This window comes from Pagrus pagrus, assembly GCF_965226575.1.
Source record: "Pagrus pagrus genome assembly, chromosome: 7".
In the NCBI taxonomy this organism is placed as follows: domain Eukaryota; kingdom Metazoa; phylum Chordata; class Actinopteri; order Spariformes; family Sparidae; genus Pagrus; species Pagrus pagrus.
Window position 1 is genome coordinate 18,039,695 of NC_140191.1, and position 27,505 is coordinate 18,067,199.

At 41.3% G+C, this 27,505-nt stretch overlaps 4 protein-coding genes across 8 annotated transcripts; 3 read left to right on the top strand and 1 right to left on the bottom strand.

The window, feature by feature from the left end:
• Positions 1 to 3,853: 3,853 nt before the first annotated feature.
• LOC311259306 (uncharacterized protein) lies at positions 3,854 to 10,630 on the top strand. Of its 3 annotated transcripts, none has more exons than XM_084356364.1 (3): positions 3,854 to 4,040; positions 6,184 to 6,319; positions 7,215 to 10,630. In XM_084356364.1, exons 2-3 carry the CDS (start codon positions 6,257 to 6,259, stop codon positions 10,215 to 10,217), a joined length of 3,066 nt encoding a protein of 1,021 aa, XP_084212490.1. In that variant the 5' UTR covers positions 3,854 to 4,040; positions 6,184 to 6,256; the 3' UTR covers positions 10,218 to 10,630. The 3 variants fall into 3 exon arrangements, with proteins under 3 accessions (XP_084212490.1, XP_084212492.1, XP_084212491.1); XM_084356365.1 differs by lacking the exon at positions 3,854 to 4,040 and adding an exon at positions 4,076 to 4,166; XM_084356366.1 differs by lacking the exon at positions 6,184 to 6,319 and having other exon boundaries at positions 3,855 to 4,040.
• Positions 10,631 to 12,742: 2,112 nt separating this feature from the next.
• On the top strand, positions 12,743 to 15,618 carry LOC311259314 (uncharacterized protein). Of its 2 annotated transcripts, none has more exons than XM_084356378.1 (2): positions 12,743 to 12,976; positions 13,503 to 15,618. In XM_084356378.1, exon 2 carries the CDS (start codon positions 13,560 to 13,562, stop codon positions 15,099 to 15,101), a length of 1,542 nt encoding a protein of 513 aa, XP_084212504.1. In that variant the 5' UTR covers positions 12,743 to 12,976; positions 13,503 to 13,559; the 3' UTR covers positions 15,102 to 15,618. The 2 variants fall into 2 exon arrangements, with proteins under 2 accessions (XP_084212504.1, XP_084212505.1); XM_084356379.1 differs by having other exon boundaries at positions 13,506 to 15,618.
• A 1,140-nt stretch (positions 15,619 to 16,758) lies between these two features.
• LOC311259304 (uncharacterized protein) lies at positions 16,759 to 23,658 on the top strand. 2 transcript variants are annotated; one of them, XM_084356360.1, is made up of 3 exons: positions 16,759 to 17,030; positions 18,225 to 18,350; positions 18,774 to 23,658. In XM_084356360.1, exons 2-3 carry the CDS (start codon positions 18,234 to 18,236, stop codon positions 22,266 to 22,268), a joined length of 3,612 nt encoding a protein of 1,203 aa, XP_084212486.1. In that variant the 5' UTR covers positions 16,759 to 17,030; positions 18,225 to 18,233; the 3' UTR covers positions 22,269 to 23,658. The 2 variants fall into 2 exon arrangements, with proteins under 2 accessions (XP_084212486.1, XP_084212487.1); XM_084356361.1 differs by lacking the exon at positions 18,225 to 18,350.
• A 754-nt stretch (positions 23,659 to 24,412) lies between these two features.
• On the bottom strand, positions 24,413 to 25,932 carry LOC311259325 (trypsin-3). Its single transcript, XM_084356391.1, has 4 exons — positions 25,313 to 25,932; positions 24,916 to 25,169; positions 24,690 to 24,826; positions 24,413 to 24,590 (listed from the first exon to the last, which is right to left on the bottom strand). The coding sequence occupies exons 1-4, from the start codon at positions 25,546 to 25,548 to the stop codon at positions 24,441 to 24,443; spliced, it is 777 nt and encodes a 258-aa protein (XP_084212517.1). The 5' UTR covers positions 25,549 to 25,932; the 3' UTR covers positions 24,413 to 24,440.
• Positions 25,933 to 27,505: the final 1,573 nt, after the last annotated feature.

Sequence of the window (27,505 nt, forward strand, 5' to 3'; positions counted from 1 at the left end):
AGCAAGGTTCCCCACCGAGTGAAATGACCTGGAGGAATCAAAGTGGCAGTCATGATCAGTGCTAGTCGAATTCTCTAAATTGTAAGGAAAGGTGCTTCAAAGCTTCTTTTTCTCTCCTTAAGTACAGGGTACATTCTCTCCATTTTACTGAATTAATTTTTGGGAACTTTTTTATTTAATTGTATGCTATTTGAAAATAAATTTGATAGTTGAAACTCCCACAGTCAAAGTCTAAGATGATCTTTATATATATTGCAAACGATTCTGTTAAATACATAAATAATATACATTTTTCATGTACAATGATATAAATTAAAATGCTTTGCAAAGATTAACAATTTAAAGCCTGAGCTTTGTATAAGAGGGTAATTCTAACCATTTCAATTTGTGGTCATTTTATTATTAAAAAAATATATATATATATATATATGAATATATCCTGACTCATGACAATGGTGTAATGATGATGGAAGCACCTCAGTCTGTATGGATAATCCAAACTGAAGCAGCAGCTCAACCCTACAGAGGATGCCATGGCAGGTCAGTTGTCATAGTAACAGAGTAATCCTGGTTTCTGTAAAACAGGTATTTCTATGAGCCCTGGTCTTGGACAAGAAAGTACCTGTATAGCAAAGGTTCAGTTAACTGGCTGACACTACTTTACCCCTCGGTATTCATCTCTGTCCTACTACTGAATTTTGAAAGACGGTAGCAGTAACAGAGACTGTGTACTTTCTTTTGCTTGGGCATCATAAGACCAAGGGCTAGTGGCTTGTCTTCAGTGCCAGTTACTTTCAGAATCAATCCATTAGTGCCTACCACTGGCAATCCTGATGCACTGGAGTATATTAGGAAACATGGACCTGAGAGTATCCCTGTGATCATCCCACACTGGAAAAGAACATTTCCCATCTTGTAAGAAAGCAGAGAAACTCAGTTAATGGTTACCTGTTGAAAATTGATTTTGCATGATGTTCCTTAAACATCAGAAGGCTGGGGGATTTGAGGACAGATCGTTTTCCTAGAATGGACAGCTTCTCCCTCTTGTGCCACAACCTGTCCATAGAGTTTCTTTAAGTACATTCAAACAGATGAGGACTGTCCACCAGAGCTAATCAACATAAGTAACAAGCTCATACTCACTGTGCCATGAGATACACTGAGAAGTAACAACTGTGATGTGCCTCAGCTACTGTGTTCTGTTTTTTTCGCAGCTACATATTGTTGGGAAAGTATTTTAAGACCAAGGTTCCACGTCCATGTACGGCTCACACCATCAACAGCAAGTAGTCTAACCTTGAAAAGAACTGGCAGCAATATGACCTAACATTGAATCTTATAATACCTGCCAGATCAGAGGATCCCTGGAGGCTGGCTGAGATGGGGGGGTGGAGTCAGAGGGAGTCCTGTTGCCGATTTCAGAGCACAAATTGCAGTCTTATTTGATCGTAGTAGGAAGCAGGTTGACTTGCACCACATTTATACTGTAAAAAATGCAAAGTTCCCGAATGCTGAAGAGGTACAGTAGCTAGAATTAATGTGGTTACCAGATGTGCATGGACCTAACACACTTCCCACAGGGTGTACCACCACAAGAATCTGTCTGGACTTTGGGAAATGCCTGCCCACCCAGTGTACAAGTGCCAGTTTTAGGACAAGGGCTTATGTCCCAAAAAAGGCCCTGAATCTGACACTGTACTGTACTGTATACAAATACTGCAAATGCTTCCTTCTCTTCTTGGTCAACCTTTTTAGTTGATATAATAAAAATCGTTCCGCCATTAATGTCCTTCATTTTCTTCACCCTAGTGTTACAGGCACCTCCATGGATGTGCTGTGTGCAAGTTCAGTGCATAGTAAAGGCTTAAGTATTTAGAGTAGAATCTGCATATCTACCCGTCTGTGTTTACCTGCATCATCTTTTAAGCTGTTATACAGGCTATTAGTAATCATGAAGTACCGTAGTATATTCCAACCACTCCATAGCACTGTAGTCAGCCAGAAGAGGGCTTTTAGTCAAAAGGTTCCATGGAAACGTGCAAGTCATTCAGCCACTTTTCCTTTCAACAAACAAGAGACAGGAGTTGTACAGTCTTTCAATCTAAAGGAACTATCAATTTTTGGGTCTGTGCTGGTGTTATGTAATTAAGCACAGCTATGTAAGTCATTGCATTATTGTATAAATTTAGAAACATCTCACTTGGGGGTTAAAATTTAAAGTGATTCAATGATTCAATAATAAAAAAGTAATAATCTATTTTTTAACTTCTTCAGAACGTCTTTTCCTTCAACTCAGAGTTGGATTGGACTAGTGAGGACTGATGGAGATAATGGATCAAAGTAGCTACTGATTACATTTTGGCATTTTGGCAAAAATTTTGGCACAGAATGTAACACTGTAAGACTGTAAACGACACCCAACCACCAGGGTGATATTAATGTGGGCTATAGCGTTTCATTTTTATTTCACTGTTTAATATATCTGAAACGTTAGCTCATCATTAAAAATCATTGTTCCACCATTCATTTGACTCTATCTTATGTGAGCTATTTCTATTTTATCTATTGCTATACTCTTATATTTATTTGTTAGATTCATCTTGTTAGACCTGTTCTGGAACGATAGGCACTATTGGCTATTAACAGTGTAAAATGCTAGGTTGCTTTTCAGGTTTCCATCCTTCCTGATTCCTTAGCACAAGGTAGGACTGAACCATTTAATGTCTGGACAGAGGGGTGTGATATGGAAGGCTACCTGGTTGATTTTACAAGTAGGTCTCTTTGCAGACACACAGTAGCCAGGACACGGATACTACCTGATATATCCTCACAATGCTTATGCTTAGGGTAGGTAACATGTGAAATTAACAGTGGCAAATAGTCGCTTTTCTTCTCTTCTGTGCAAGCAAGAATGTGAACAAAACATCCGCTCCCGGTGTCAAAGCAAACCAGTGGTGTGGGTGTGTCACGTAAGAAAGTGGGCGTGTCATGTTGCCTCATCCTTCTGACTTCACAAAGGTCTAATGTTCCTTCTGGTTTACCCCATGGGACCTTGTATTCAGAAAAACTTTGTATGGTGGTGAATGGAGGGAGACAATTTTAGTTAGTGATGTAGTCTAAAAATGGAAAATGGTCCCCAAAACCTGTAACTTAAACATCATAGAGCTTTATGATTCTCATATTTTTTATTACCTTTCTGTGCTGAGTTGGTGGCTGTGTTGGTGTTGAGCGAGACAAGACTTCACTGAGCAATTCCACACAAAACTTGATGAAATTTTACTTTTATTATGATAAAGTGTGACTTTCTTGACTTGGAAAATTATCTTTTAAATTGACAAACAGCATGTGTAGTTTATGACACAATTCAATTGGGATAAAAAAAAAGGATTTGTTTTCTTCATTCACTGCCATACAGGGTTTTTCTGGGGTACAGTCCCATGGGGTCCACCGGGGGGGCGGGACTTTGGCTCTCTATCATCAATGAGAGCGAACACCAGCCAATCAGCGTGTCTTTGCGGAACGCCCCTCTTACGTTGCCCCTGTGTGCGTCAGACGAGAGTTGGTGGAAAAAATTGTTATTGACTGAGGTCTGAAGTTGTCCCCTCTGAGCACCAGAGGCACGCACTGGAGAAATGTTTCAGTCTTTGCAAATGTCGCACCCATAGACCTCAAACGGCAAAAGCAAGTTGATAGGTTCATGTCTGGGACATAACGACTCATACAACACGCAAATTCATTCAACTGTGGCCGCAGCGCTTTATCACCGCGCAGCCATGGAGCGCGGGGAACGGCTTTCCCTACAGGACTTTTCTGCGCATGCGCTGTGTCTACCTACTGTGTTTCCGTTCCGCGCCGCAGCTGCAGCTCTCAGCTTGGTGCTCTTCCTCCTGGCACAGCATCACATTTGTTCACCACAGAGCTGAGCAGACCCGTGTTTCCCTTGAGAGTCCATGGCTTGTGCACGGGCAGATGCCTGCCTAGCTTCTCCCGCCGCCATTGTGGCATCACTTTATGGAATAACCTTAACGCTCCTGTAGCCGGTAAGTGCGTAACGTAAAGAAACGGTTGGTTGTGCAGGAGCTTCTCAGTGGGTCATGGTGGCTAGCTGTCTAATGTTCCTCCTTTATCCGGCCTTCTTCAGGAACGTGGCCGGCCACCTCCCCCAGGTTAGCTTTCACTAGCAACCCTTCTGGGGTTTTTGTACAAGCTACCATTCGTTACACCTAGCTACATCTAAAGGGGTCAGACTCCAAGTTAGCAAGCGTAGCGAATTAATAGTACTAGTGAAAAGCTTGGAGCTCGTTAAAACGATACTGTGCGTCTAACAGAGTGCAATACCCCCAGCAAAAACATCCCTATGGTCGTTAGCAGCGTGTTCAGCATTAGCGAGCTAACGTAGCATGAGATATTCTGTATATTTTCCGAGCACTGGTTCTGTTAGTGAGCACTGTTGTGTTTATGTCTTGCTTATCTTTGGTGGGTAACTTGCCAGTGGTCGAGGTCGTCGACATCTGCTTAGTCAGATAATGCAAGTTGCAAATACTGTAGGGCTTTCCTCCCCATTCATCTGAACTTCAAACGTACAGAGTTACAGGTTCACGTCTGTGCTGTGGTCTGATGTTTTAGCTATTCAAGAAGTTTTTGACTTTTAATGCGTCCTGAATGTTAAAGTAAGGGGTCAAAACACACCCTGAAATGACTGACATCTGAATATTTCCACTCTGGGAAGTACGTTCCCAACATGTTGATGGTCTGAAGCATGTATATTTCGTGTAGCTGTTTCACAATAAAGGTTTTCCCATGCCTTGGCAGTGGATGGCTTCTAAAGGTGCACTATGTAGTTTTGGAGAAGAAATTCAAACTCCGAATTAAAACATGTTCCCCCCCCCCCATGACTGAATAAACAAGCTGTTCTCAGAGGAAAATAAGCTTGCCAGAACACTGTTTTGAAGCTAGAAATGTGACGGGGTCTGCCAAATATAATCAAAGTTAAACAGTATGAAATTGTGTTGTCCTTTCAGGTCAGGTTGTTTATTCAGTCATGAAAATGAAGAGTTTGTTTGTTTAGATTGGTTAGGCATAAAATAAATCAGTCAGTGAAGATCTCTCTCTTCCCATTAACATTTCTTCTCCAAAACTACATAGTGCACCCTTTAATGTTAAGTGGCATGAGCTGTGTCCTAAAATAGTCATTACGTTAGAGATGCATGATATGGATTTGTGTTAGCCAATACTGACAACTGATAATTTCACATTTTTGTATAAAAAACATTTCCTAACTTGTAGTTTATGCACACCTAAGCATAAGCAATTCTTAGATGTAGTGAGCAAATAGGGATAATTTAATACTCCACAGCTCGAATAAGATTTGTGTTAAAATATAGACCACCCCCTCTCTTGCAGAACATGTATTGCAAATTTCAGTTGTCTTCATCTGAACCTGTAAAAAAAACATCCCAGCCAGCGACATGTTTGGCTCTCTAGTCTACACCATGTGACTATGCAGTTGCAGCAGTTTGACATCATGACCACAGTGGGCTGCTGTTCTTCTTCATCTACTCTGCGATCTTTATCAACAATCACAAACCAACTTTGAAGGCGCAAACATCCATCTACTGTATTCGAGTATGTAGAGAGTTGTAGCACTTGTTAGGTCAATGAAAGCACTTTGGCTTGATATTATTGGCAAGAGTACCACTGATTAAGATAAAAAGCTGATAATATAAATTTCCCAATATCAGGCTCATAATTTATTGGTACGATACACATTGGGCATCCCCAGATTACATGTGACACACATGTGTCTGTGTGTATGTATATGTATATATATATATATATATATATATGATGCAGCAAAAATCAGTGGATCAGAAAACGAGGAAGATCTGGTAAAAGAAAATATAAACAGGAATGTAGGAGTGGAAAAAATCTCTAAACCACAGAAAAAAAACACAGAAACTACTAATGCCAGAAATCATTCTTCAGGCACTGGGAGGAGAGCGTAAAATCATCACTATTGTGTAGTTATTTTGTAAAGTATGCTAGAGGCAGACACAGACAGACTTGGCAAGTGACTCTGTGTCAATGTAGATTAATACATTTGGTCAAACAAAAGCAAATCTGTTTCACATATCATACAAAAGGTGTAAATCTGCAGCTGTGCTTTGTGTTGACCATGGGCAGGCAGGGCTGTGGCTCTTCATGTTGCATTCCAGGGCATCCCTCAGGTGCTCTGTCGGGAGGATGCTGGGAGAGAATGCAGGCCAAGGCTGAACTGACTAAGCATGGCCCTTTCTTCATATTATTTGCCAGTCTAAGGGTGCGTTCCAAATCACATTCTTCTTTTTTCTTTAAGTAAGTACTGCAGCTGCCCTTACAAAGTATGTACTGTTGCATGCAGTATGCATACAATTACGAAATACTACTTCAACATGACAGCTCGCCTTGAACTTTACTCCTAAATCCGTCTCAGCCGTAGCACAAAATTTTGGAGAACAAAAAACCTAGTACCTACACTTGAATGTGCTTTCATCTGTCAACACCGTGTCAGTCATTCTGTCAAACGAGCTGTCAAATGTTTGTGCTCTCTCGGCTTTGTTTCTAGTTGCGTGACGCAACGTGACATATCTTCCGCTGGGCAGAGGATTGTGGGTCAGAATAGCCAGAAAAGCATGCTGGCTTGCATACTGCAAAATACAACCATATGTCAAAGGACATCCTGGTATTTTTGACATACTGCATTTTACATACTTTGTATTGGGATATACTAAATCTTTTTCTGGCATACTAAATGGTATGATAGTATGGTTATTGGAACACAGGGCTCTTTTTAAAGACATAGTTTTAGTTATCCCACGTTGGCTCAATCCCCACCAAAAAATGTTTTGTTTATGTGTGAGTAACAGTAAAATGAATGAGAATACACGTATGCTATTAGAATAAGTTGAAATATTTTAGGCTGAAAAATCTATTTTTGCAAATTAGGGCTGCACAATTATCTAACTCACATAAAGCTGCAATTTTCGATAAAGGTATAATGTGGCATAAACAGCATTTTAATGAAGTGCTGCAGAGATGCCATGGCCTATAAATCTGGTTTTCCATATATTAGAAAACATATTTATTTGGTACAGACGGTCGTGATAATATGCAAATTGTTATTGTCCATTTCCACGTGGTGACATCATTCTGTGTATGTTGTGTGTGATTTACAGGAAACATCCTTGCATGAATACATCAACTGCCTTGTGCGTGTGGCTGCCATGATGCTTGGGTTTCAGGGCAGTGCTTCCTCCTCCAAAGTGTATCGTTGTGTGGCATGTTCAGCCACCTTCACTGGATTGGCCTCCTTGCTGGTTCATCAGGCAAGCCATGCTAATGCACTCTCCAAAGTCTCTGCCCCTCCACAGCCAAACATCAGCCCACATGAAACCCTGTTTGCAAGCATGAACTCATCCAGTGAGCACCCCAGTGCACCCACACTCTTGCCTGAGAGCCCTTCACCTTCCTTTTATATTTGTGATTGTGGAGAGGAATTTCAGGACTTCAGTCTGATGCTGGAGCATAAGCGATCACATGTTTCTCAACTACAGCTAATGCCACCTCTGGATAACAATAGCGTTCTCTGTGGAACAGATAACGCTTTTACCACCCAGCATGTATCGTTCTCTCCAACTGTAACCCAGCCAGATTTGGTCCTTAGTTGCCCCTCTACCTCAAAGTCCCCAGCTGTTGAACTGACCACATTAAAAAACCATAAAGCAGTAACCACTCCTCAAGGTCAGTGTTCACTCCCTGAAGATGACAGTGAGAAACAACTCCAGAACATGTCAGCCACGGCAGAGCAGACATCAGAGACTGCAGAGGATATGCATTTCAAAGACAAAAAGCAGTCTGTTCTCAGCAGTGGAAATTGTGAGAATTTACCTAAAAAAAATGATCTAATGAAATTGCTGGCATCAGCGTACATGACGCGCTTTACAGCTCCTCAGAATCAGAACAATGACACCGTTACCCCCAAACAAGAAGTTGTCCCGGTTGACATAACACCAGGAGCAAAAACTGAGGTGGCCCCGATCCAGGATCTCTCTATTGCACAGTTGAGGCGGCTGCTTGCAACACCCAGCGTAAAGACGAAAGCTCCATCCATCAGCAGAGTTCTTGAGTCCAGTAAGAAGAAGGTGGTGTCTCTGACCAAGACTTTCTCACCTGTTGTCGTTCTTGAAACCCGTCAGAAACTCAAAGATCCTGGCAGTAATGGCACATATGGAAGATATCAATGTGGCCGCTGTCGAAGGGTCTTTCAGAACTTGGACAAGCTGACAGAGCATCATTTCTTGCACAAAAAAGAGAGGATTAAATGTTGCCGTCGCTGCAAACAGCTCATCATTGGGCGGATGCCTTTACCTGACAATCATGTATGCCCTCAGTTAGGAAACAAAACCATACAGCTGTCAAACTCATTCAAGAACAAGTTACCATTTGCACCAAAACTAGCGCCATTCCATAGTCTAAACAATACAAGAAAAGTTTTCTTTTGTCCATTGTGCAAGCACAGCTATGCGCGGAGGTGGAACCTCAAAAAGCACAAGTGCCAGGGCCCTCGGGCAGCCATCCTTCAGCAGACCAACCCTTCCATTCAGAGAATGCTAGTATTGAGATCAAACAGTAAAGCCAAATCAAATGAAGAGGTTATAGCTGGATCTCAAAAAAGTGTTGGGGTGGGTACTGAAGTTACTGGTCGTATAAAGGTGGAGGTAACCTCTTCCACTTCAGAGCAGTCTGCAGCTTCACAGTTGGCTTGGACTCGTCCTGCAAATAGCTTTGCACCGTTCTACTCCAAATCCTCCATCGTGGAGCAGCACAAGGATGCCTCTCTTTGTGGGATGTCGCTGCAGCAAGGAGAAGAAAACAGCAGCTGGGATGCAGCAGCAGTCGATGATGGAGACAGTAATGAAGGGCAGTGGACAATGCCCTTGGATGATGAAATGGAGGTGCTTAGCTCTGTAGAGAAAGCTGGTAACGGAACAGAGGTGGAGAAATCTCTGTCAGTCGTACATGCAGAGACTGTACCCTCTAGCCTGCGCTGTTTTGTCAGAGATGGTGTAAAACGTTACCCTTGCAACAGGTGTCAGAAAACCTACAGTCGGCCATCTACTTTGAGGCGTCATCTACGATTGTGTGGGTTCAGGCCACGTGGATCTGGGACCGTAGCACTGAGTGACAGTCAGGGTGCCACCCCACTAAATGCCAACAACATGAGACCAATGTTTCCTTGTTCTGTCTGTGGGAAGACCTTTAACCGCAAAGATAACATGATGGTTCACAGAAACAAGTGTCAGCTGCAACAAACAACAGATGTGGATAGAGGAGCTGCACAGCAGTCAGGCAATGCAACAGATTGTCAAACGCAGGAGGAGGATGGAGGCAACTGGGGCATCATGTCATTGCCATCGGTACTGCCAAGGAGGGTGACATGTGAGTGTGGGGTGGGGTTTACATCTCCAAGGCTCCTCTTGGAGCATCTGCAGAAGCATGCGCAGGAGTCGTACACATGTCCGACTTGTGGAGAGACTGTTAATTCCTGGGCAGACTACGAAGTTCATCTGCAGATCCATATGCATCCTCATCACCAGCTGCTGAAGGGACTACAACCACAGCGGTCACAACCGCTGTTGCTTCGATTTCAGCAACAGCGAGCTCCGCAGCAGCCATCTCCACCAGTGCATCAGCCTCCACAGAAGCAAACCGTCAACACAGAGCAGCTTCCAAATCCAGTAAAAAAGCAGCAGAGGATTGTGTGCACACGGTGTGCCAACACTTTCGCCACTCGCTGTTCCCTTCGAAGGCACATATCCTGGAATCGATGCAAAGGTGCCCGGGTTACAAACCCATCCACAAACCCGCCCAAAACATATCACTGTTCCCATTGCAACTCTGACTTCCCCAACACAATCAGTCTTCTCTTTCACCAGAGGAGCGGGGCTTGCAAGCCTGCCATTAAGCCTGTACGCTGTCCTGTTTGTCTCCGCTGGTTTGGCACTGTGGACGGTTTACAGAAACATCTGCTCACTCACAAACAGTCTGAATCCTATCAGTGTGATGTGTGTCAGGGTAGATATCCGAACCTTAAATCACTCAAAAACCATCGCAGGAGGATTCATCGCATTATGGCTGGAGACACTAAGCCAAAATCACAAGAACAGCTGAGCACTTAATGACAATTCAGTTTTTCTGAAAATGTCTTACATGGGAGTGGTGCATTTAAGATCACTACACATTTCTGTGTTTGCCAGTTGTAATTGACTTGTTTTTCTTTTCTTGTTTTTTCTTTTTTTGTTTTTTTTTTAACTCCAGGAGTTATTCTGACATTGTACAGCCATTTAAGGTGTTTTTATTTTTATTTTTAAAGCAACTCTGAGCGTGTGTTAGAGTAGCTCGCCACTGAAAAAAAAAAAAGCTTTGATAAACTGTAAATTTAGGTTCAGTTATAATAATCACTTTATAACATAGCCTCGTTAGCCTGTAAATGTTTCTTGAGTATTTGTTAATCAGACTTTTAACACTGAGGTTGTTGTGATGTAGCTTGTTGTCCCTGGTGTTAATAAACTACCAGTATGTGAAACATGAACATTACATTATTTTGTGTGATTGTGGGGTCTAATTAAGGCAGAAAAGAGCAGGATTAACACGAGATGTTATTTTAAACCTCGTGTGAGAGCTTGATTTAAGATGACACTCATAATAACAGTGGGATTGTGTTTCTACAGTAAAACCTGAAAGCAAGACAATGAAATTAAATTCATTTTAATTAAAATTATATATATGTGTTCAGATTATTTGATATGTTAACAACATTTTATTGTTCAGTTACTTCCAGAAGGATTCAATTTGCAACTACGGCACAAATTCATGTTATGCAGTTAAGAGTTAATTTGGTATGTTTGCCTATAGATTGTGAGTGGAGAGTGTGCAAACTAATCAATAACTTACAGTGTCTGGGCAAATCATGCAACAGCCCTGTGATCCAAACACTCAGGGGGTAGGCTTACTGTGTCAGCTGATTTGTTTGTTTATAAATGTTCTGGATTATTCAATTAAAATATCACATTAACTGATATGGTAAGGGTTTAAGGGCCTTTGGGATCATAGTTTGTACCTTTGCCAAACAAATCATTTTTAGTCAGTCATGGACCATAACAGTACTGTACGTCGTTGACCATCTGAACAGAGGCCTGATAATTATTTTTTTATTTGATTTGATATCCCAAACGCTTGTGGATGGTTTTTAAGTAAGTTTACTGATAAGTTAATATTTTTCAAATATATCATATTCTCAATGAAAATACCTGAAATGAGATCCATACATTAAATATGCTATATAAAACACTAATTGCTGGAGTCTTAATCAGGCAGAGAAACCCAGGAATAGTCACTGCCTATGTAATGCGCATATAAGGGGAAAAGGTATTATTATAACAAGTATGTTTAACATTGAAAAAAAGGCACAGGTAGGAAAATCTGGACTATTAACTGAGGGAAATGTGATTTAAAAATTCAGCTGTGTAACTTAAGAAAGTCATAGTTCTGGGCTTTTCAGTTTGTGTGCCCATGGAAAATACTATACAATCAACAAGTAGCTCTATGACCTGTGAATTTCAATATACACCACCTGCTAATGTCTTTAAATTTCATTTTTTGTGATCACTTTTTACATTGACTGATAGACAGAAATCAGAATCAGGTTTATTGCCCAAAGTAGGTTTTCACATACAAGGAATTTGTCTTGGTGTTGGTGCATAACAATGAACATAGAGAGAGAAAATATAGGTTTTTAAAATGAAATGAGCTGTGCAAATAAAGAGGATGGAACGTGTAAAATATTAGCCAAAGGGGCGTGTAAATACTCAATAAAATGTAAATAGTGCAAAGAGTAATCCAGAAATGTGCATTCAAGAAATGCATAGAAGTTTTACATTAATGTAACATTGCAGTGTCCATTCGAAATAAGAGCCAGTGTAAGTGTCTCTGGCCTTGTTGATAAGACCAGCTGCAGTTGGTAAGAAACTACTTGTGATGTGGGGTTTTGGTCCTGATGGTGAGCAGCCTCTTGCCGGAGGGGAGTGTTTCAAAAAGGTTTGCCGGGGGGGAAGGTGGGAGGTGTCGACCACAATCCTTCCTGCACCCCTCAGGTCCCTGGAGGCGTACAAGTCCTGAAGGGATGGCAGATTGCAACCAGCCACCCCCTCAGCGGAGCAAATTATACACTTCAGTCTTACCTTGTGCTCGGCTGTAGCAGCACCACAGCAGATGGTGTAAGAGGAGGAGAGGGACTCAATGGAGGTTGAGTCGGCGAGCGCCATCATTGACTTTGGGGGGGTTGAACAGGTTTGCTCTCCTTATTCTTGTACCCTGGGAGAAACCGGGCTCAGTGGTCATTAACAGGCTGTTCTTCAAGGTCAAAATGAACAAGCTCAACTAAAAAGACACTAGAGATGATCTGAATCATGTGAACATCTTTACTAAACATCTATATTTCAGTGACGAGTGACCGAAGGACTGTGCTTCAAGCAAGGAAGTGGACCTTGGGTTGAGAATATTTTGTCAGGACATGAACTGAGCTGATGCTGGTGTTACTGATCTGTCTCTGTTTTATTGGCACTAAAACTCAGCCACTATAAAAGCCGCAGTCGCAGCGTCGATAGTGACCTCCAGTCGATAGATGTCAGTATAGCGAGGCGAACCCTGGACGTTTGGCTGTCGAAGCGCGCCATCCGTAGAAGAAGAGGGTGGGTCTTTCCTCCGGTTTTTTTATATGCTCTGGCTAATGGGCTAGCTGCTACCTGCCCGTCCTAATTACCGGCAAGTTAGTCCGATTCTGAATGTCTCACAGAAAGACAACCAACAAGCGGTTCGCTGTGTTTTGCGAGTTCATGCCTGAATATTGACACAGCGCGACTCTGGTTTAAATGTGAAGGTAAGCCAACGTTATTGTCCCCGAGCTAGCTAGCAGAGGCTAACGTTAGCATGGTAGGTTTGTAACGCTAGCGATTCAAGCGCGCGTTCAACAAAATAAATTGTTAAACGCGACTGAGACAACGTATTCTTTAACAATTAGTTGTATAAAAAAATAGTGTAATAAATGTGCCACAGTTTTATTTGGATGGGTGATACTGTGGTCTGTAAATCACAACCTATGAGGTGTATGGTAGGAAAAATAGGATAAAGAGTTCATTAGCTCGTCTCAGAAGTTTGGAGTTGCTTTGCAGAGACGAGCAAATGACGATGGACGTTTAAATGAAGCTTTAAGTGATTCTGAAAATGTGAAGTCTCCTCATGACTTAGCACGCAGTTAGTTTATTGTGCAATATGTAGCTGTTAGCATACCTCGCTCCTGAGTCAGGTAGCACCAGCCACCATTAAACAATGAACTGTATTGAGAATGTGGCCATTTCAGTTGTTGTCTGTTTCTGTTTGCGTTGACTCTTAACACCTGTCTCCAGCAGGTCAGCAGCTCTGCGGGGGTCCACATCATCAGTGAGCACATCCACAGCCTGATCATGGAGACTGGGAGGCTTAAGCTGCAAAATGTTATGGACGATGGCTTAAGCAGAGACTTGATGAATGCTGGTCGGTTTTGCTTCAGCTGTGAGCAGATATTTGCAAATCGGAGGTGCCTGGAGGAACACATGTGTTCTGCTGCAAGTTTCATCTGCTCCTGTGGGACGGAGTTTACTGAATACACAGACATGCAGGAGCACAGCACAACACATGAACCAGGACACCAGGTGCTGGATCATGAAACAATAAGGAAGCGCAGACTGGAGAAGCGCATGGAAGAGGAGAAGCAGCTGAAAAGACTGCAGACAGGTGAGGTTGTGTGGAAAGCACCTAAAATGGACAATTTGGCATCGATTTCGTTGCCAGTGAAGCCTAGGTTCCAGGCTCCCATGCAGTCTGCACCGATTCCACAAGTGCCGGAGTTGTACCCCTCTCTGTCACAAGAATCTTACCCAAATCCTTTCTCTTCTTCACCAGACATGAAGAATATTTTTGCAAATGTAGGCGCACCGACAGTGGATCTTTGGACACTTTACCAGCCAGTTGTGTTAATTCAAACGGTGCGCAAATTCAACAAGAAAAAGCCTTACACTTGTGGTAAATGTGGGCAGGGTTTTATGACAAGGACCTCTCTCATATCCCATCACAGCATCCATGTCACAGATAAAGTTTCTGGGTGTATAGGATGCGGGCTGCTGCTCTCCAGCAAGAAGTTAGTGCCTCGCTTCCATGTTTGCAACTCACCCAACAATGCTACTAAATTCAGAATCATCACTGCGGATCCATTGAAGCCAAATGAAGTCCAGAGTGAGAATCCAAGTGCATGGGGGCCTCAGGCCACTTCCTTTCTACAGGTGAAAAGCCACAATCTCAGTGCAGCGAATAAAGTCAGTCGGGTATCTCACGTCACTTCCACCCTGCCGCTGAAAAATCAGAATATCAGAACATACAATCAAAGCAATCAGGGGGTCAGTGTCGCTCTGTCCCGGCAGTCAAAGAGCCCGAATCCCATTGCGTCCAGGCTTCATGGTACCGCCTCCTTTCTACCGAAGAGCCAAAGTCCAAATCCTATCAGATCTTATGAAAGCAGCCAGGGGCTTCCTGTCACTCTCTCTGGGATTGTGAAGACGTCCATAAACTCTGCATCGGGTTTAGCGAGCAAACCAACAAAGACATCCTCCGCATCGAATGGATACACATGTCGAGTTTGTCATATTTCTTTTGATTCTGCTCAACTGCTCCAGAGGCACAAGTGCATCAAAGCACAGGAGTTTATGGCACAGCACGGGCGTGCTGGCAAACAGCAATTCAAAATAAGGAGGGTGACACCAGTGGTGAGCTCAAATCTTGCTCAGATGAATGGTGAAAGAAAGCTTGGGGCTCCAGCTTCTGGAAACATCAAGAAAAACCAAATCATGGCCGTCACTCAAGGGAAAACAGGAGCAGACATAGAAGATGATTGTTACATTGTTGAAAGTGGACCAGACAAACCTGCTGAGATGATTTACCAAGTAACCTCCTCTGTCCCTATTAAGACTTGACAAAACTAGACACATCCAATTTGCATGTCACATTTTATGTTGATAATGGACCAAGTGCTTAAAGATAGTAGTCTCCTGGTTGAACAACATCTACTTGTTTAAGTTCATCACACAGGAACGTAATGCCTCCTGGCTTTTTCGCCAAAACTACGCTCAAAGCTAAAGACATGTAAGATGAGTTGTGAAAATGAACACATTTTATTATGCTGGATTTTTTTTTATCCGTAAACAGTCCAATATTGACTTTCCAAGTCTAAAGTTAGTGTCCCTACAACTGTTATAGAACATGTAAATTATAAAGTTTTAATGAAATGTATGTGCATGGTTTACCTATGTTTGGTGGGCTAACCAGGTACTGTAATATAGTTGTTGGTTTTTTTTTAAATATGTTTTTAGTATGACCAGAATGTGTTGTGAGGATGTGGGAGATGGGCCACAATACCATGTGTGTTCTCTCCAGCTTTGTCAGCCTTCAAGAATACAGTATATGTTGTATTAAACTATATTTTCAAACTCATTGTGTGTGTGTGTTCATGGGATAATGCAGCATGTTGTGTTGTCAACAAGGTTATTCACTCGAGAAATGGACTGAACGTAAAGTGCTTTTTAATCTCTGATAAAATGTTTTACATTTCATGTGGACTTTAACTGTTAGTCTAGTTAAATATGGTCTATGGTGTCATAAGCCATTACAAATATAGTAAATCCAAGTATGAATATTACAGAAGTGTTTGTAAAGTGAATTATATTATATTCCTAAATTGAAGATAGACACAAGAAGAGATTAAGTTAACATAAAGAAAGCAGGTGGGGTAAAAATATCATTGTGGCCTTTCAAATCTGTTGTATATGGGCACATTTCCTCCTAACCTTGACCCTCCAGCAGAGGGGGCCATTTCAAATTAAAAGTAGGCGCTGTTGTGCGTCCACTAATGATGAGGTAATATCCAGAACAGAAGAGTGGATGCGGCGTTCAGGTGCTGTTTGTGTACTAGTGTCGCAAAATTATAATTTAACTGGTAATGTTTCATTGAATTATTTGAGAACTATTCAAAACTTTATGTATTATTTTATCAGGATATAATGTACACAGTTGCACTGACCTGTTGCAGGTGGTACATAATTAAGAGACACACCTTTATAAAGTACATGTACGGTTACATCAAAGCTTTGTCAGACTTTGTAGAGAGCATAAAATGACTGTTTTTTAAAAACAGTGTTGACATACATGTAAATATATGTATACTTTACTTTTACCTGTACTTTTGATGCCAGAACCTTTGATACTTAAGTACATTTAATATCAGAGACTTTCACTCAAGTAGTATTCATATCGTGACTTTCACTTTTTTTATTTTTTATTTTTTTTATTTAAATATTTATTATTTAAATAAGATATCTTTACTTTTACTCAAACATGAATTTGGGGTACTTTTTACAACACTGCTGTGAACGATTCCTGATGTGGCCCCTGTGTTTTTGCAGATTTATCTGGTGTACTTGCCTCCCATATCTACTACACTTCTATTCCCAAAATCCTGTGTGAGCATCAAACCAGCCACCTACTGAAATTAGAAGCAAAATAAAGTTACTTCTACACAACAACCTGATTCCCAAACTTCCCACAGCACCTGAAGTATCCGCTGTGTGAGCTCGCCGCGCCGTGATTGACACTGTCGGGCTGCTTTGTGCGTGGATGTCGAGTGGCACACTGCTGCAAACTGCCCTGAGACGAAGAGAAAGCCAGCTCCACACTCACAGCTCAGCTCCCAGACTATTGCACGCTTGTAAAAAAAAAGGGGGGGGGAAGTGCTAAGCAGCCACGTAACGACAGATCATATGTTAGCTTTGAGCTAGCTAGTACTAGCTAGTTGAGCAACGGTCAGTGCATGGCTACGCAGAGACCAGTGTTGACTCTCTCCCACGCAGGCAAGCAGTTTGTGTTTACTACTGCACATTACATTTTGTTACCGGTGCTGTGAAGTGATATCCATACGTGTTTAAATAACTACAAAGGAAGGTATATGAGCTGACATTGTAGTTAGCGGTTAGGTTCGTGTGGCCTGTAACGGTAAATAACCGGAGCTAGCAATCTGGCCTAGCAAAAGATAACGCCTACATTGTTAGTCATGCTGTTGTTAACTGTTAGCTTTTAATGATAACTGGTAGTAGGATGCTGAAGCTGCCAGGTCGCTAATAACTAAGTGTTTGAAAATACGAATTAAGTTTGGACGCGGTTTTGTCCCTGGGTTTATGTCTGAGCTTTGTTAATTACAATCTAAAGCCATTTTCTCCCGAGTGCATCAGAAAGGCTCCCATCAGATGAGTCTGTTCGTGAGATGAAAGGAGAGCTAACATTAGCTAACACTGTCTTATCTATACAGATGTGTCACTTGCATCAAATGAGCTTTGCAAACTGCACCACATACTTTGAGTCTTGGTTTTGAGTTTGTTCCCCAGGTTCAGAAGTGGGACACTAGCATAAAAGTCTGTGTAATCTTTATGGACATAGATGGAAAAGTATTCAGATGCTTCGATTGAGAAAAAGAAGCAGTGTTGCAATGTGAAACTCAATTTCTTGCCTTAAGTATTCATTATGCAGGATAGCACCTTCCTCAATGTTGTGCTGCTTTACTCCAACACATTGTAGCTGGTTTTACAGAATCTCATCGAACTATTTGATGCTGAAGCTGGTGGTGATGGAGCTCCTTTTATATAGTTTGGATTATTTGAGAATGATGCATTATAATTAATAAGATACGTGTTTCTCGGAAAAATGTTGGCCAGTACCTATTGTAACTCATGTTAAAAGTACTATAGTAATACTTACTACGTGAAACTGTAGGTGTCCTTTTGAACAAAAGAAGTAATTTGAAGACGTCAGTTTGGCATCTGGGAAATTGTGACGAGCATTTTTCACAAGTTTTCAACATTATACAGATTTAATGTTAAATGATTATTGGGGGGAAAAATAGGCAGATTAATCGGTATTGAAATCAATTGTTAGTTGCAAGCCTTAATTGCTACCTTTCGAACAAGTTTCTATTGGGAAACTAGGTAAGCAATGCATGTTAATCGAGCATACATTTGCTGTCGGATTAAATGTTGTTGTTTAATCCACAGACTCTTGACATGGGGAGTAAAATGTCCTTCGGCAGAGGAAGCAGTGACCAAAATACTGTCTCTGAGTTAACTTCTGCGGCTTCGCATCCTCGCAATTCCGTTCACGCCCCTTCGGACTGCAAGCAGGTAGCCAGAGAAAAGAGGAATATAGACATATCGGGCCAAAGATAATGCTGTCTTTGAACAGTATACAGCATTTTTTTTTAGCTATTTCTAACTAGCTGAAGCATGCGTGCATTTCTGTTTAAAAACTCCCATACCTGTGAGCTTAGTTATGGACTTTCGTTGCATCGTTTTGTCATGTTTTTGAACATGTAGTGTGTATTGCATCTTGACTATTTAACGATCATTCCCACACAAATTGTGAATCATATTTCGCAGTATCTGTCAAAATAATTGCATGATTTTCTTTTTTACGATAGCGTGCATGCAGCCCTAAAATGCATTAACATGTTTTTTTATATGCCATTATTTTTATACTATTTTAAAAGACTTGCGCAACGATACCATTGCTACATGTATGACAAATGCAGTTTCATTCCTCCACAGATACCTGAAGACAAGAGATGCAGTGAGGAAGATCAGGGCTCCAGATGGGAAAAGGAAGTGAAGGCAACAGAAGTGACTCAACCTGCACCTGAATCCCATTCATTGGGGCACCCGGAGTCTGATGGCCCTGTTATCTCTGAAACAGTGGCTGGAACAAATTGTCAAGACAGTGAGCACATATTGCCACAGGTAGGGATGGAGGGAGAGTCTCAAACGACATCTGCAAGCTTGTGCAGCTCTACGACAGACAGTCATGGACAGCCTGTGGAGAGCCGTAGAAAACGTGGGCGCCCTCGTAAAGTAAAATCATTGTTGACGGAAGACAAAGAGCCTGCTGGTCTTAATGCCGTTCAGGATGAGGAGATCAGCACGACAATACCTTTGCCAACATGCTTAGCGAACCACATCAGTGATAATGTGCCTAACAATGTAGACAGTCCCTTAATCAGTACTTCACCTCATGATGACAGTGTTCCTGTGCCGCCAAAAAGGAAAAGAGGAAGACCAAAAAAATCAGAAATTGAAGCCTTTAAAGCTATGGTTGCTAAGGCTGATGACCCCTCTCCTGCTCCCTCTGCTAATGCTAATAATGTTAGCAGTTTTTCTTGGAGACTGAGAAGCAGAGGTGAACAACAACCACAGGATGGAAAGACTGAATCTGAAAGCAACGAAGACCCCAAGCATACTGAAATCAAGCTTCCAGAAAGTAGTGAGCTTCTAGGTTTTAAAAGAAGAAGGGCTAAACCAGCTGATCAGCAAGTTCCAGCAAAAGTTTCCAGACTGGATGTTTCCCAGGAGGCCTCGTCAGTGTTGAGCAATGACACAGGCTGTGGGGAGAGAGCAGAGATGAATAAGCAGGTGGAGCTGAACACCGACAAAAAAGAGACTGATACAGATGGAAAGAATGATCAACTCGCTCCACAGTCTGGAGAGGGACAGGAGCAGCAGACAGAGTTAAAGGAAGGTGAATTGACACAAAGACGACTTAGCTCCCAGCCAGCAGCTGAGCCTGAAGTTATCCCTCCAGAGAGTTTGAACAGTTTAAACATGGCTAGCCCTACTCAGAATGATGACACTAAAATACACCCATCAGGTCACATGAATAGCAGTGAAGAGTCACAATCAAAAACCAGTCTTGACTCTCCAAAGAACGCAGACTTGCAGAATACAGAGTCTTCTAGTGCAGATGTTGTAACATCCTCTGAAAAACAACCTAAACCTGCTGAGGTCCTCCCTGCTGTCAAAGATGAGAATATAGAGATCGAGCTGGATCATTTAAAACCTGTGTCAGAGTCTGATAGTCCTACATCTTTACAGTATAACAGCAATGCCACAGTTAGATCTGAGGGTCCGCACAGTCAGCGAAGTGTTTTCAGGCGCAAGAGAGGCGGCAAGAGAAGGAGGAGAATAAGTACAGTTCCTTTACAGAAAGCACATCCTGTAGAGGGCCATGAAGGCAGCACTGACACTCAACAAAAAACAGACTGTGTTGACGCGAATCAGGAGGGCAACTCAAATGACAACGTGAATATTGTCTACACTAAAAAAGGGGGTAGAAATCTGTTGAAATGTGGTTACTGTGATCAAACGTTTAAATTTCTGTCTCAGTTCATCATCCATCAACGCGTTCACACAGGAGAAAGACCTTTCAAATGCACTGAATGTGGCAAAGGTTTTAGCAAAAATTCAAATTTAAATCTTCATCTCAAGACGCACAGAAAGAGCAACATTTACCAGAAATGTCAATTTTGCAAGATCAAATTCTCTTGCTCTGAGTACGCCTCGCATATGAAGATACATGAACAGGTGCCGGTGCAGGACTCTAAAAAAAAGATTTCTGAAAAACGCAGCATAGAGAACTACGTTGAAGACCCTCCTCAGCGTCAAAGAACAGTTTCCCCAGAAAAGAAAGAAAGAAAAGAGTGCCAGTACTGTGGTAAAACGTTCCGGTTTCAGTCTGCCCTTGTACGACACGTGCGTGTCCACACTGGAGAGAAGCCTTATAAATGTGATATATGTGGCAAAGCTTTCGGTCAGGCCTATTTCCTCCGTGTTCACGAGCTGACGCACTGGTCCGTGAAGCGCTACAACTGCACACGTTGTGAAAAATCATTCACTCATTATAGCAATGCAAAAAATCACACTTGTAGACCTTCAGAAGGCGATGACGATTTACACCCCAGCAGACGCGTAAGGCCTTCACTTACGTACACGTGCCACATCTGCAAGAATGTTTTTGACCATTTGCAGGAGTTCAACAGCCACATGAGAGACCACACCGGTGCAAAACTTTATCGCTGCTTGTATTGTGACAAGCTGTTTGGCGTACTGGCTGAATTTAGCTCCCATCGCTCTCAGTGCATTGGGGTGAGAAACGCTTCCAGCTCTGATATCAAAGATGAAGAGACCATGTCATTAATAAATTACACAGTGCCTGCACTTAGGTGTTCATCAGGACAGAACTCAACTACTCCCATCTCCGCCACAAATTGTGAGAAACAGAAAAGAACATCGCAAACCAGCCGCAAGAAGCGCTTGGCGAACTTAAATAAACCGTTCCAGTCAACAGTCATACCGGCTCACCCTCTCTCACACCTCGTGTCAAAGCTAAACAAACTAGATAACCGTTCAGATCCCAGGAAGTATTTATGTCCGAGCTGTGGGCGGCTGTTCAGACACATGGGCAGACTGCGAGCCCACATGCTCACTCACGCGCGAGGTCAAAGTTACACCTGTGCCTGTTGTGGAAAGACTCTAGAAAGCTGGAAGAAACTGTGGCATCATCAGAGAGTCCATCGACAGAGACGCGGCCGCTTCACTTGTCCTCAGTGCGGGCAAGGTTTTCGTTTTGTGGAGCTGTACAAGAAACACATGAGCGAGCACCCTGACTTCCAGTGGATTCAGGTCAGGCCCAAGAAAGTGTTTCTGCCTTATCAGTGTGAGCAGTGCAGCAGCAGCTTTAAGACTCTAGATCTGCTGTTCAGCCACCAGCTTTGCCATTCCTCAGCGCAAGACATGCGGAAGGACTCTGATTTTGTTTTATCCACAGATGATCTAACCACACAGCCTAACAAGAAAATGCTTAGCCCTCCCATGAACAACCACATGGCGACTTTACATCCAGAACCTGAGAAAAGCAACTCTCACCTGAGCCCTTTATCCAAATATTCAGACCCAGTTCCTCAAGGGTTGCCTCTAGCACCCGTGATTTCCCTTGTCCACAACCAGGGTCATGATTTGAGTAAAATGTCACATCGCCCGGGCAGCACACACCCGATTCAAGATAGAGAGGTCAAATGTGATAGAATAAATGAAAATACACTTGGAAAACCCATTACGCACTTGCAAACTGTGAAAAGGCACGTCACTGAAACGCCTAGCCTGTCAAATGAAGGGTCTTCAAATGTGGTGAGGTGTGCTGTGTGTAATAAAGCATTTGCTGCCATTTCAGAACTTTATCAACATTATTTGCAGCACGCAAGAGGCCAGGTGTAAGGAATGGAGAGTCTGTGCCCCTTCTACATGTACATCAGCCGTTTTCTTTAACGCAGGGGTCCTGTAGTCCGAGAATAGAACATGTAGAAACATTGCTCGACACTCGCCTGCATCTCAAAGGATTTGGAAGATTTGACAACAATCATGTCTTCAACCACTCGCGTGTCGGTTTTCAGATTGCAAGCAAACACTAAATGTACGAAATATTAGGGACACCTTCTGTTTTCATGACGTTCATTAGAAAACTTGAGGTAGAAGCCACTATCTTTTCTTTAGTTTCTGCAACTACATTTCTGTTTATCAGAAAGAACAGAGGAGATGTTGATAGATAAAAAGTTTTAAATTTGATACAAGTTGTGCCAAATGGGACTGCAAGGCCTCGTCAGAGAGATGCCCCAAATATTTTGTGCTTTTAGTGCATTGATGTCGAACCAGAAGCAGCCCTGGGACAACGTAACCAGCTATTCAACAAAATAAGCAAAGTGAATATATACTGCTGTGTGTAAATGAATATGGAATTATTATCATGGAAAATACGTATAAGAATTTGCAAGCGAAAAAACACCTTTGTTTGAAAAAACAAACATACTTGTGTGTCCTGCAATCTCTTGGCAATTTGATGTTAAACTTTAAAAAGTCCACTACATATTCAGCACTTAGCAAAATCACCATCTGATCGGAGGGTTGAACGAATTAATTTAAAAACTGTATTCTTGTGAAAGAACTGACAAAGATTTTGTTTGTGCAGATTTTCATTCAGATTTTATAACACGTCAGTGAACACAACAGTGAACAGGACGACCAATTAATTATCTGTATAGTTTTACAAATTTCAAACGGTCTCACCTCATCTTGATTCATGTGTTCGCTTTGATATCTCTTGTGCATTTCAAGTCATGCAGGTTGTTTCTTGATGTATGAAGCTGTTCCTCAGAATGTTTCAGAGGAAGTGCTCTACTGACTGTTTTGTTCTGGTCTCCAACAAAGACATGTATCAGCATTTTGTATTTAAAATTTTAAAGTGAATATCGGCTTTTCTCATGCACACGTTTGTCAAAGAGTTGCCTCTTTTTGTGGATTTATGTGTAATATGATGGCTGAAATCAACTTAATTTTCCTCTTCAAAAAACATAACACAAAAAAAAAAGCTGACAAACGCACATTCCCCACCTGTAACACTAAGTGCAACAGGAGTGTTGTTGAACATTCGTTACTGTTTACTTCTTTTGAAAGAGCTGCTTTTTCATGCTTCAGTGTCAGGCTTGATTTTGGTGCAATCATGAAAAAATAACATTTCAAAAGACGTTTCCCATGTGGACACCCTGCTCTGTTGTAAATTACTTTATGCTATAGTTTGTCTTTAAACCAATAAAGGTCACTTTTGTATACATTTGTGATTGTGTCTGTCATTTTTAGGTCAGAATGTGAATAGATTTTACTCTACATTTAAATGTAGAAATATTTCATGTGGTCAGGTGGAGGAAGCGCTCAGATCTTGTTCTTTAAATCCGCGATACCAAAGTGTAGAAATACTGTGTTAAAAATAAAAGCTAGGCAATTAAATATTTAAGTAAATAAAGTGTATTTATTGGATTATAATTATTATTATTGGATTATTAATGTGTTCATCATTTAAATGTTGAAGCTGGTAAAGGTGGTTTAACTACTTTATATAGCTTATCTGCTGGGTAGCTTGTAAATGTCCCCTCCTGCATAATCTATAATATTGCATCAATTTCTTAATGATTATTTATTTTATATTAATTTATATTAATTAACTGTCACTGTGACCCCATCCTAGAACACAGATGGGATAAATGCAGTTGAGTTAGAAGTACAATTTTTGCCTCAGAATTGTAGAGGAGTAGAGTAGAAGAAAGTAAAGTACTTCAAAATTTTACTGAAATACAGCTCTTGATTAAGTGCACTTAGTTACTTTCCACCACTGCTTGTGATTCACGTTTAATACCTGTAGTCTAAAGATGTTTTTTGTCGTTTGTTTACTTGAACGTCAACCACAGAGCTGTTGCAGCCTATTTTAATAGTCCAAAGTGATGATACAAAATGTAATTCTCTGCCAAGAAGTCAAAACGAGGTATCTTTGTTTTGTTTTTTTATTTATTAAAGGGATATACAACTGTCTGTCCAACTTCAAATGACAGTAAGGTGACTTTAGTTGGAGGACATGGTGCTGCGAATCCAGGAGTTGTAGTTGCAGACCTTGGCGTAGACTCCAGGCTTGTTCCTCTGGGCGCAGCCATAACCCCAGGACACCACACCCTGCAGCTGACCGTTGCACACCACGGGGCCACCAGAGTCTCCCTGACAGGACAGACATAGAAAGGACAACATGTGAGCAGAGGCGTTCTGAAGTTTGTTGTGTCCACTTTAAGAAACAGTGATGATGACTGTAGCTGGTACCTGGCAGGAGTCCTTGCCTCCCTCGAGGAATCCAGCGCAGAACATGTTGGAGGTGATCTGTCCAGGGTAGGCGGACCTGCAGCTGCTGTCGCTCAGGATGGGGGCATCCAGGCACCTCAGACGATCAGGGTAGTAGTCTGAAGAAGAAAAAGACATTGCAGTAAACTTTGATGCCACGTCATGTACCAAAAATACTTCCCAGTCATATTTGCAATCTTTTACTGACTTCCAGAGCTGCTGGTGTTGCCCCATCCAGAGATCAGACAGCGGGTGCCAGAGCTGGCACAGCTGGAGGGCAGGGACACGGTGCGGACGTAGTTGTTCAGGGTGGCGGGCTTGCTCAGCTTGATCAGCATGATGTCATTGTCCAGGTTGCGGCTGTTGTAGTGGGGGTGACGGATGACCTTAGCAGAGCTGATGAACTGCTCTGTGCCCTCATTGACCTCAATGTTGTGCTCACCAAGACGCAGCTGGACGCGGCTGAAGAGAGACAACAGCATTCAATCACATGTAAGTAGTGTGATATTGCACCTATACAGTATCTCTGATTTCATTACATTTTGTGTTTTTGGAAGTTGCAGGTTTGGATTAGATCTGGCATAAAATCAGTTGTCTGCACTTACGACTTGTAGCAGTGAGCAGCAGACACCACCCAGGTGCTGGAGATGAGGGAGCCTCCACAGAAGTGGTAGCCAGAGTTCAGAGAGACCTGGTAGGGCACAGAGTTCTTCCTGCACTCGTAGCCTCCAACAATCTTGTCATCGTCATCATCAATGGGAGCAGCGTCTGACAGGAGGAGAGAGTTACCACAATTAACCTTTTGCAAGATGGTCAAATGTATTTGAAAAGTAAGTTTCATACTCACATGCCACTGCGAACAGAGCCAGAAGAATGAAAGCCTTCATCTTGATTCCTGTCGGAGCCTCAGTGTCAACTCGGTGCAATCCAGACCCTTTTATACCCACTCTGTCCCGCTGTTATCTGTCCGGCCAAGAACATGTATTTCCGTTTTTGTCTTACCTTTATCTTGTTGAGTAATATGTGTGAAAACACATCTGGGAGTTGAGAGCCAACATATTGATAATGTGAGCTTTAGTCCCAGGACCACCTCGACCACATGCATATGCACAAGCATTAAACACAGGAGGCTTGATTTCATGTACTTATTTAGAAATGTATCTCACTAACATCATTACCTCCTGACTGTGTGATTTCTTTTTACTGTTATTCAAAGAAAAGTATTTGTACTTTAAATGTCTGTTTCTTTCTCAGTGTATTTTTCCAAACCATACTCAGGCACAATAGTTTTCCTTTATTCCTAAATAAAACAAGAGCTTCCAAAAACATGCTGCATCAAATGTCTGTATTATATTTTAGATTGTGATAAATACAACGGATCCAAGTCACCTCTTGTCTCTGATTAACATCCATAAAGAGAGTCCACAAGAAGATTTACAACAGATTACATCAAAAATGACACTAATATGATAGTTCCTATTTAAAAGGAGATGCATTTTGGAGATTCAATGTGTATTAAAGACTAAAATTTGATTTTACAAGTTGTTTATTTGATTACATTTTACACTAAACTTTCTCAATATGTTCTATTAATAAATAGAATATTCTTAACCTCAAGTAAACTTATATATTTTGAAATAGATTTTTTTTAACTTTGTTAAAATTGTCGTCATAAAGTCTGTCAGAAAATAGATGTAATGTGTCTTATACACATCATAAATTGAAAACAGACTACATGTTTGTCCTTAAACGAATGACAATAACAGTGTTATACCATTTCATGGTGCTGTAATTTATATACATTGAAATCAAAAAGTAGATGACAGAGCAGTGAAGTAATAAAAAAAAAAGTTTTCTGTTAGAGCCATGTTCATATAACAAAGTTCTCCTCATGTTTTCGATATATTTCAAGTTTTATTTATGGAGTAAGAAATCTTGAATATTCATTCTCTCAGTCAAGAGGAGCAGATGCATTGGGGTTATATGTTACGTTATGTAACTCTCAAGGATTCTGCCATGCACCTTTCACAATGTTTAAACATTATCCTACCTGGGAAACTGCAGTGTGGTCAAAGAGAAAAACATGGATTTCCATGAGTCAGTCAGTTTTACGGTGAGTTACAGTTGCAGCCCTCCTGCCTTTATTTTAGCATCTATAAGATAAATACTGAAGGAAAACAGAAAAGGTTTGACGGCTGAATATAAATGATTTGTCTATTTTTAAATAAGGCATATATGAATTAAATTAATTATATAAATGTTAAGAAAATAAATGCAGTCACATTAGACATAAATAGGTAATTGATTATTAGGAGGATGTGCCAAGATCCTTATCTATAACCTCTTTGATTTTTTGTAGGATTTATTCTTAATAATTTCCCAGAATGTTTTCTAAAAGACACTAAGTAAAATGGTACAGATCAGGGATAGAAACAAAATACTGAGATTGTTGTTGGATTTTGCCAGTATTGAGTTTATAGTTCATTACCAGTGGAATTTCATGGGAAGAACTGCTATATATTTTAAGCCAATCAAATATTAATTATACGTTCAGCTGTTCTGCTTTGCACTGACTGAAGATTCTCTATTAAAAAGTTATTGCTTAGGGCTGCACAATTAATTGACATATAATTGAAACAGCAATATGGCCAAGTGAAATATCCAAATTGCAGAAGCTGAACATTTTGATAAAGGTAAAATGTGTGAAGAACAACATTATAATGAAGTTCTGTAGAGCTGCAGAGATGCCCTGACATACAGGTGTTGTTCTGCAGATGTTACATTATAGTGATTTTGAT

Excerpts from the sequence above, each read along its gene's own strand:
- LOC311259306 (XM_084356364.1), top strand. The coding sequence starts at position 6,257 with ATGCAGGCCAAGGCTGAACTGACTAAGCATGGCCCTTTCTTCATATTA. Across the intron at positions 6,320-7,214 it reads TATTATTTGCCAGTCTAAGG|GAAACATCCTTGCATGAATA; the intron begins GTGCGTTCCAAA and ends TGTGATTTACAG.
- LOC311259314 (XM_084356378.1), top strand. The coding sequence starts at position 13,560 with ATGGAGACTGGGAGGCTTAAGCTGCAAAATGTTATGGACGATGGCTTA.
- LOC311259304 (XM_084356360.1), top strand. The coding sequence starts at position 18,234 with ATGGGGAGTAAAATGTCCTTCGGCAGAGGAAGCAGTGACCAAAATACT. Across the intron at positions 18,351-18,773 it reads CCCCTTCGGACTGCAAGCAG|ATACCTGAAGACAAGAGATG; the intron begins GTAGCCAGAGAA and ends ATTCCTCCACAG.
- LOC311259325 (XM_084356391.1), bottom strand. The coding sequence starts at position 25,548 with ATGAAACTTACTTTTCAAATACATTTGACCATCTTGCAAAAGGTTAAT. Across the intron at positions 25,170-25,312 it reads GCTGCTCACTGCTACAAGTC|CCGCGTCCAGCTGCGTCTTG; the intron begins GTAAGTGCAGAC and ends GTCTCTCTTCAG. Across the intron at positions 24,591-24,689 it reads GAGGCAAGGACTCCTGCCAG|GGAGACTCTGGTGGCCCCGT; the intron begins GTACCAGCTACA and ends CTGTCCTGTCAG.